The 9,348-nt window shown below is 37.5% G+C and overlaps 1 protein-coding gene across 1 annotated transcript in view; it reads left to right on the forward strand.

Moving 5' to 3' along the window:
- ctcf (CCCTC-binding factor (zinc finger protein)) overlaps nt 1–9,089 on the forward strand; it is a 71,291-nt gene extending 62,202 nt beyond the window's left edge. Inside the window, exon 11 of the mRNA XM_039763035.1 lies at nt 6,511–9,089. Within this exon, the coding sequence (XP_039618969.1) occupies nt 6,511–6,698 (188 nt within the window). The 3' untranslated portion in view covers nt 6,699–9,089. The remainder of the gene's footprint in view (nt 1–6,510) is intronic.
- Nucleotides 9,090–9,348: the final 259 nt, after the last annotated feature.

The following is a 9,348-nucleotide window of genomic DNA, read 5'->3' on the forward strand; positions in this document are numbered from 1 at the left end:
TTCAAGAACCACCACGCACAGACGTATGCAAGACATGGGTTTCAGCTGTCGCATTCCTTGTGTCAAGCCACTCTTGAACAAGAGACAGCATCAGAAGCGTCGCACCTGGGCTAAAGACAAAACTGCTGCTGAGTGGTCCAAAATTATGTTTCTGATGAAAGTAAATTTTGCATTTCCTTTGGAAATCAAGGTCCCAGAGTCTGGAGGAAGAGAGAGAGGAACAGAATCCACGTTGCTTGAGGTCCAGTGTAAAGTTTCCACAGTCAGTGATGGTTTGGGGTGCCATGTCATCTGCTGGTGTTGGTCCATTGTGTTTTCTGAGGTCCAAGGTCAATGCAGCCGTCTACCAGGAAGTTTTAGAGCACTTCATGCTTCCTGCTGCTGGCGAACTTTATGGAGATGCAGATTTCATTTTCCAACAGGACCTGCACTCCATAAAGTGCCAAAGCTACCAGTACCTGGTTTAAGGACCATGGTATCCCTGTTCTTGATTGGCCAGCAAACTCGCCTGACCTTAACCCCATAGAAAATCTATGGGGTATTGTGAAGAGGAAGATGCAATACGCCAGACCCAACAATTCAGAAGAGCTGAAGGCCACTATCAGAGCAACATGGGCTCTCATAACACCTGAGCAGTGCCACAGACTGATCGACTCCATGCCACGCCGCATTGCTGCAGTAATCCAGGCCAAAGGAGCCCCAACTAAATATTGAGTGCTGTACATGCTCATACTTTTCATGTTCATACCTTTCAGTTGGCCAACATTTCTAAAAATCCTTTTTTTGCATTGGTCTTAATTGATATTCTAATTTTCTGAGATACTGAATTTGGGACTTTCATTAGTTGTCAGTTATCATCAAAATTAAAAGAAATAAACATTTGAAATACATCAGTCTGTGTGTAATGAATGAATCTAATATACAAGTTTCACTTTTTGAATGGAATTCCTGAAATAAATCAACTTTGTCATGATATTCTAATTTTATGACCGGCACCTGTATATATGTAATTGTGTGTATGTATAGAGATAGATACCTAAATATAGACGGAGTAAAGGCAATCACTTCTTCTTTTAGCTGCTCACAAACAACACAAAGCATAAAGCTATGAAAGGTAGCTTGAACTTTTTCTCCCCTATAGAAAAAAAAAAGTGCAGTACTTGTAAATTCTTGTTTTTTCACTTCATGAGGTTAGAGTTGAATAAGTTCATCTACTTGTGAAGCTTCTGCTGACTTCACCATGGCCATTCTTTTAGTCATAGCTAGTCTTTGTGCTTTCTTTATTTCCCTAGCTTATTCTTTACACAGAAGTTGCTGCTCTGTACTTTCTTACTGAATTTAGAAAGAAAATCAAAGCCGGAACTTAACATTGGGAAGGATATTACCTTATATTTAGAGTTGCACCAAAATAACACATTAGCTGGCCATGTGCTAGTTTTATGCCAGGTGGTAGGGTAAAGTCATTTTTACTGGAGGACCTCCTCTTTTTTTTTTTTTTTTTTTAAAACACACACGCAAGTTAAATTGGTCCCATGTGAATTGACATAAAGTTCTATTGTTTTAGCATTTGTAATGGAACTAAAGCTACAGAGGTCCACCAGTGTGTGGGGGCTGTCTGTCTTGTTGGTGCAAACGGACACATTAAATAAATGTTGCTATATGGTCCGTACTGATGATATGTATAACTAAAAGAAACAAGTAAATGCTGGTACCTAGTAAAGCATCGCATGTAAATCGCTAACTTTACCCCACTTCCTGGTATAAAATTAATCCCGCCCGAATATGTCTTTAGTCACAACTGCTGGTTGCACACAGTACGGCACTTTCATTTCAGGTTTAGGTCCTCTTGTTGCTAGTAAAACCTCAACTTTTGTGTAACTGCTGATCAGTCTGTTCCCGTTTTCTGCAAGACAAATGAGTGGCTTTAACAAATAGGTTCTTCGTCTACTTGGGCACTTGGTCTCTATAGCAAGGTTTGAACTAGTGGAAAGGGTATTCCATTTTTTCCTAGTCCTCCCCAGGCTACCCTTTGCAGATGAAGGACATTGCTCTAGGCTTTGTTACAGCCACCCTCTACAAGCTGTTTGATTTAAGCAGCCTGGGTGAACCATGATCTTGATAGAAGAAGCAGTGAGTTAAGAGTGTGCTAGTGTTTTTAATGGCAGGAGTGGACATCTTGCCATTGGTTCCCTGGTTGCATATGAGCCCATTGGTTGACCAACAGGTACAAAGTTCTGTCCCTAAAGCTTGCCCCTCCTTGAGTTATAGCTGCTCTTTTTTTTTTTTTTTTTTTGAGCTAAACATTTAACAGGTATCACAAGAAGATGCCTCTGAGATATCACTTGGTGATTGATCATTTTATCATACAAGGCACAGAGGCTGCATTCCAATAAGAGACCAAGTCAAAAAGAAACTGATACTAAGAGCGTCTGGGAGGGGTTTGGCAAGGCAGGACTTGTGTTGCAACCTGGTAAAATGGGTAATGCTAGCTTGTCACACACCAAACCTAAACTGAGCAACCCCTCTTCATGTGTCTGTGTTGAATGTGATTTTTGTCTAGAAAGGTTTGCAAACAGATTTTGGGATGGGTGCTAATGGAGACTTTAATATGAAGACATGTAAATCTATTGATTTTAGAACAGCTGCAAATCAAAACCGTGCATCACTAAAAAACTGACACCTTGTTCAGAGAAAAACAGATTCAATAACCACTCTTAGCTTTTGCATTAAAATCAGTTCTATCCATAGTGAGTAGAAAACCTCATTTGGGAATCCAGTTTGGGCTGGGGTGTGGACCTTGTCTTTATCTTTCATGCCACCACTTAAGTTTCACTTAAGTAGAAACAAAGGTTAGATTGCAATACAGAAGAGGAAAATAAATATGGTTCATGTTCCTGGGAATTAGTGGAGTGTGTGGTGGAAAAGCAGGCCAATAGCTTGCTGACCTGTACAGATCAGGTGTTTATCCTCTTCCTGGGCATTCAGCAGTTTATTGAGATGCAAATTACACTGGTCTACAAAAAAAAAAAATATTTTGTTTGCTGCCAGCTTTTTATTTTTTTTTACACTGATTTCATATATGAAATCAGAATTAGCACATCAGGTTTTTGAAATACACATAATTGATGTTTTGACACTTTTGAATATCAATATAATACTGTATATCAACACAATATCTGGAGTTTGGACTATGTTCCACCAAAATTGTTTTGATGTGTTTATTCTGAAAACAAACCAGAAGATGATACCAGAGACTCGTTAAAGTATAGTTATGTCAATTTACCTCCATGTAAAAGTGAGGTCAGTGTGCTCTAAAATGTTGGAGGTACTCGCTTTTGCGCTTGTACTGCACAGTTCGTCTCTTTTGTAAGAACCAACAGTAGTTTCCCATCAAGCTCGGAAAACCAAGATCAGGGAAAATTCACTCCCATCACCTTTATGTCTTGATGAAATCTTTCCCCTACTCATCGCTGCCATCGCCCAGATTTGGTGGGGGGGAAATGTCAAGATGAGAATGTAAAAAATGCATCTTCAGTGACATTCTGGCTCCCATAAGCTGATACGCTTTCAGCAGGCTCTCCAAAAGCTGAACATAATTCTCTGCTCTATGACTGGCAAGAAAATTCTGGACAACCCGCACAAATGCCTCCCATGCTGCTGATTCAGTGGGCTTCAGTTTCCTTTTGAACTTGTGGTCAAGCATCAGTTCACAGATTTCAGGAACAACAAAAATAGCTTCTGTTAATTTTGGATTTACTTTTCTTGAGACCAAACTTCTTTCTTAAATGCATTGCTGTTTCTGTCCATCGCCTTGACAGAATTTTCAAAGTAATGGTGGATCTAACAAACGAAATGTTCTGAAATGCAATGTTATGTTTAACCGTAAAACCACTACCATACTGCAGTGTCATGTCCGAGAGTCATGCAAGACCTAGTAATCGGTAACATATTTTTTCTGCTAATTAAAAATGAATAAATTATTTAAAGAATTAATAAGGTAAACAACTCACAGCTGTTAGTAATGTGTGGTGAAGTCATTTATCTCAATGGCATCCCTAGTGGAATTACCAGTATTTATCAAAATGGTTATCCGCCTTTACTGTCCAGTCACCCTAATTGTCCAAGACCTGGAATATCCTAACGAAAAAATGGGACGTGCTGGACGAAAACAGTTTTCAGATTTGGAATCGGCAAGTGAAACCTGTTAAAGTAAAGGTGAAAGACTCCCAGTAGCAAAATGCTTGTTGATCAGTGTTGTTCCTTTTTGGTAGAGTAGTTTATCATTTGTAATGGGATAGCGTTCTGAAAACCCACTCCTACATTGGGAAGGAAGGACAAGTAGATAGAAATGTCAGTGACACTAAATTCTACAGCAGGAAACCAAAATGAGGAAGGAAAAGTGGCTGCTTGTACTTTTGTGAATGGCCTTATTGGCAAAAATAACAAGGGTTCAGCTCACGCAAATTCTAATTTGTTTTTTGATTGTTTACCAACGTTGCATCTTTTAATTAATTAATTAAATTAATTAATTAAGGGATCTTTATACATGCATATAGCTTTAGGCACACCTGTTTGATTTTTTTTTTTTTCCCATGTCTAACTGCTGAAGTCGGTCATTCTATAGGAGCTCAGTTCATATTTTTTTTTTTTTTTCCCTCCCTTGGTTGTGGTCTGTGAAAACAAATGTTTATATTCTTATGTAATAATAGGTTTCAAACTTGTTAGTAATTATCACAGGCTTAATGCAAATATGTTGACAGCACTGGGAATTCCAATAACATTCTTAACCTTCAAAATCCATTTCAGGGTATCTAGTACTCTGACCCTCTGAGCAGAGGCCATGCACTGGGAAATTCCTTTAAAATTTAACATGTATATCTACACCTTAACACCAGCAAGACCAAGGAGCTGGTGGTGGATTTTAGGAGGCCTAGGCCCCTCATGGACCTTGTGTGCAGAGGGTGCAGACCTATAAATATCTGGGAGTGCAGCTAGATGATAAATTGGACTGGACTGCCAATACTGATGCTCTGTGTAAGAAAGGTCAGAGCTGACTATACTTTCTTAGAAGGTTGGCGTTCTTCAACATCTGCAATAAGATGCTGCAGATGTTCTACCAGAAGGTTGTGGTGAGTGCCCTCTTCTACGCGGTGGTGTGCTGGGGAGGCAGCATAAAGATGAAAGACGCCTCACGCCTGGACAAACTTGTTAAGAAGGCAGGCTCTATTGTAGGAGTAAAGTTGGACAGTTTAACATCTGTAGCAGAGCAACGGGCACTAAGCAAACTCCTGTCAATCATGAAGACTCTACTGCATCCACTGAACAGTGTCTTTTCCAGGCAGAGGAGTAGCTTCAGTGACAGACTGAGCAGATCGTTCCTCCCCCACACTATGCAACTCTTCAATTCCACCCGGGGGAGTAAATGCTAACATTACTCGGTTATTGTCTGTTTTTACATGCATTTTTATTACTATTTAATTTAATATTGTTTTTGTATCAGTATACTGCTGCTGGATTATGTGAATTTCCCCTTGGGATTAATAAAGTATCTATCTATCTATCTATTGGAAGTCAGTGGAATCTTGAGCACCTATAGAAAAAATAGGGGGTAAGTGTAAACTCGATAATGATGAGGTTCAGATTTTGGTCACTACTCCATGAGTTGAATCCCAGACTTGTATTTGAGGAGGTAGCACATTAAACGTACACTCTAAAGCAGTGTTTCCCAACCTTGGTCCTGGGGGCCCACTGTGGCTGCAGGTTTTTGTTACAACCGGCTTCTGTTTTTCCTTGGACTTGCACTAATGTGTGTGTATTAAAAGGTACCAATAGTTATATGGGAATAATGTATTTTGTTTCTAACAATATTTTCATCTTGATTTTCATTCTACTTTACTAGGTGTTCTAATTGTTTCTTTAATCCATTATTTACTAATTAGTGGGTCTGACGCTAAAGTAGTTGCAGTCAGTATGTCTGCTCTGCTCATTTTAAATTGGCATTAATAAGATATACAGCAAAGGGGAAAAATATAATGAAATTAACAAAAGAGAGTTAAGAATTTAAATCTATAGCAAAAGCAGAAATATTTCTAAATGTAAAAATCATGCCGCTGTGCTTTTCTGAATGTAGAATAAAAGAAAAAAATACCAGCTAATTAAACTAGATCAGTGTTATCAGGTATTGTCACTGATTAGCAATCTGGTTGGAACAAAAACCTGCAGCCACAGTGGGCCCCCAGGACCGAGGTTGGGAAACACTGCTCTAAACTGCTTGAGTGGGAGTGTGTTAGAATCTGTCCTACAGTGTCCTCATGTTTAGTCCAGAGTTGTTCTTTTCTTAGTTGCTAATACTGCTGGATTTGAAATCTAGCTTAAAAGGTAGACTTAAGTGGCTTTGTAAGTAGGAGGCTGGATGGATATTGGGTGTGTGTTCAGTTTATTAACCTTACAGAATTATTACATTTTTAGTTTTCCCGTATTTGTAAGCTTTTTTTCCCCTTTCTTCCTTAGCTGCAGCCATCATACAGGTAGAAGATGAAACCACTGGTACTATTGAAAACATAATTGTAGAAGTGAAGAAGGAACCAGAGGCACTTCAAGATGAGGCAAATGGTCAGACTGTCCAACTCCCAGTGGTAGAATCTGCCCCCAATGGAGACCTGACACCCGAAATGATTCTCAGTATGATGGACCGGTGATGGGAACAAGAGCTCTTCTGTATTTTGTTCCTCATTTTTAAAAATTTCTCCCCTTTTTTAGGTTTCCATTTCTGGCCCAAGATTTGTTCAGATGCAGCTACAACAACTCTTTATGCTTTATTTGCTTCTATTTTGACCACTCAAGTTATTGGAGCGCTGTGATATGCTAATATGTGCAAGTGAATTGCTTTTTATCCAAGGGGGTTATATAAATATATATATATATATGTGTAATATGTTGATAGAGGGTCATTTATCTGTATTGGGCTGGGACAGAAGGGTGGAAAGCGAACTGTTGAAACATACAAGATGCTTTGTACAGTTCTGGATTGTATATCACTGCTACAGGGAAAATTGTAATTTCTTATTACCCCCTCCCTCATCAAAATTCATTATTTTTTCAACATTTAATTAAAAGCTTCTTTTTTTGTCTAAAGGCATGCTGAGCAAAAGATTATGAATTTTACAGACTGCAGATGTGTACAACACATAGTGGATATTGGCCTTGCAATATTAAACTCTTCAAGATTATGTCTTGTACAAAGCATCTTAATGTCTTGCCTGTAAATAACATTTTTGTTTTAATTTTTTACATTTTAATCTTTTTCTAGTAATTTCAGACATTGTAAATGCTTAAAGACAGAATAACATTTTAACAGTAGTTTTGGATTCCGCTAATGAAACCAGTCAGTCTGTAGTGTGTACATGTGCAGATTTACTATTGAATCATGTAGAGTAACTTTGCCCCTTTTATTGTTCAATTTAAATTTGGTATATTCTGGAGCACACTAATCACCAGTGGTAGGTCTTGGAGGAGTGGGTACATTTTAAGTGTAAATTTTAAAGAGCATATTTAGGCCATCCGTTTAATATTTTTGTAGATTAACCCAATGTTTCTGCATCATTTGTATTTTTGACTGTAAAAGATCTTATGAATCCATGAGCCTTTCTGGGAAGGAATGAAATAAGGTAAATTTGGAGGTATGAATCAAAATGTAGTAATTGTGTTGGGATTAAAAAGATACAAATGTGAAACAACTGGGTAACATGATTCTTGTATAGTGTCACTTAAGGGGTATTTACGCTTTTACAAAACATTTTGATTTAGATTTTCTTTTTTTAATTTTTGGCTCTTACAATTCTAGGTTGATGCATTTTTGTATTTAGGTATAATGTGTGATTCTCTCCCCGTCCCCACCAATCCTTTTTTTTTTTTTTTCCTTTCCTTCAGTGATTGAAAGGCCAAAACGATTATGGAGGGGAAAAAGCACCGTTTACTAGTGTGGGTTGGGGGAATGAGGACTTATTAAAGGCTGGGAAGAAGAATGTATTGCTGTACAGCTAATAATAAAAAAGAGAACTAAGTGATTTTGTGTACTTGAATTATCACTCAGCACATTAATATTCCAGAACAGTCAAATTTCCTGCATATTGCAACTTTCCCTCTCCTGCCACCTAAAAGCCATATAATTGTTTAAGCAGTTGATATTCATTTAAAGTGTCGTCTGATATTGGAACATGAGTAAAGTTTGAATCACTGTTCTAAGCTAATTTTGCAATTCTGCTCACAAGTATCTAGGATAATCATAACCTTTTAATTTTATAGAGATATGAATTAAGTTCACTTAATGACTTATGGGAATGGAAGTAACCCAAATAATGGGAAAAATAAACCCTGCTTTTCGTTTTCCTTTTAATCATTATGGGATTTTTGGCAGAACTGTTAGTTATATTTATTTGTATTTATTTATCTGAATGTCTCAATTGTAGGAAGTGGTTTCATGTTTTCAAAATACAAGCTTCTCTGCTCTTTGGAATCTTGTGACATTTCTGTGCCTGATTTGTCCATCAGCTATGATGGCGTTTATATGCAGTATACAGTTTAAGCACCACCTATTCTGGATTGTTGATCTTTTTAATCTGGGTCTGTGCTCTAGCGAAAGGATACAAGATCAGTCTTTAATGCTTGTTATAGCTTTTGGTATTTTGTTTTAATCATGTGTGTTTCATATCTGAATAATTAGTTTGAGTTTCAAACTCTTTGCTCAATCAGTGCTTTACAGGTGAGTCTGCAGTCTTCCATTGTATTTGAATGTCTTGCTTTGAACTAGATTTTACTGCACCATAATGTTTGTCTGTTTTGTGCCAGTGAATGCAGGAAGCTGGCAGAGTACATGAGCAAGCATTGCCTTCTCTTCATTTACTGCAATAATTTGAGACTATGCGAGAAGTTTAGTATGTACGTGAATATTAATTGTTTAGAAAGACAGTTTTGGATTGACTTACTCTAAAATACATGTTTTGTGTACCTTTTTAACAATGCTGTTCTGTAATTTTTTATTATAGCAGAATTGTTCTTTATCCAAAGAGTAAATAAACATCACATATTGAGACGATCACACTGCCTGCTTTTTAAACTTCTACACTGAGATTTTTTTTTCTTCCTTTTTGATTGATTCTTGCCTTTTTTTATATGGATGAAATAAGTTTGCCTTCTCACTTTATGTACTGTGTGTGTATGTATATATAGATAGATATAAAAATGTATTATAAATACATTTTTGAGGAGCTTAATTTCCCTTAATGAAAGCAATCCTACCTTAGTGGTGTCACTATTGTTGCAGGAAGGGTTCGTTCATTTTCTGGCCTT

This window comes from Polypterus senegalus, chromosome 9 (assembly GCF_016835505.1).
Source record: "Polypterus senegalus isolate Bchr_013 chromosome 9, ASM1683550v1, whole genome shotgun sequence".
In the NCBI taxonomy this organism is placed as follows: domain Eukaryota; kingdom Metazoa; phylum Chordata; class Cladistia; order Polypteriformes; family Polypteridae; genus Polypterus; species Polypterus senegalus.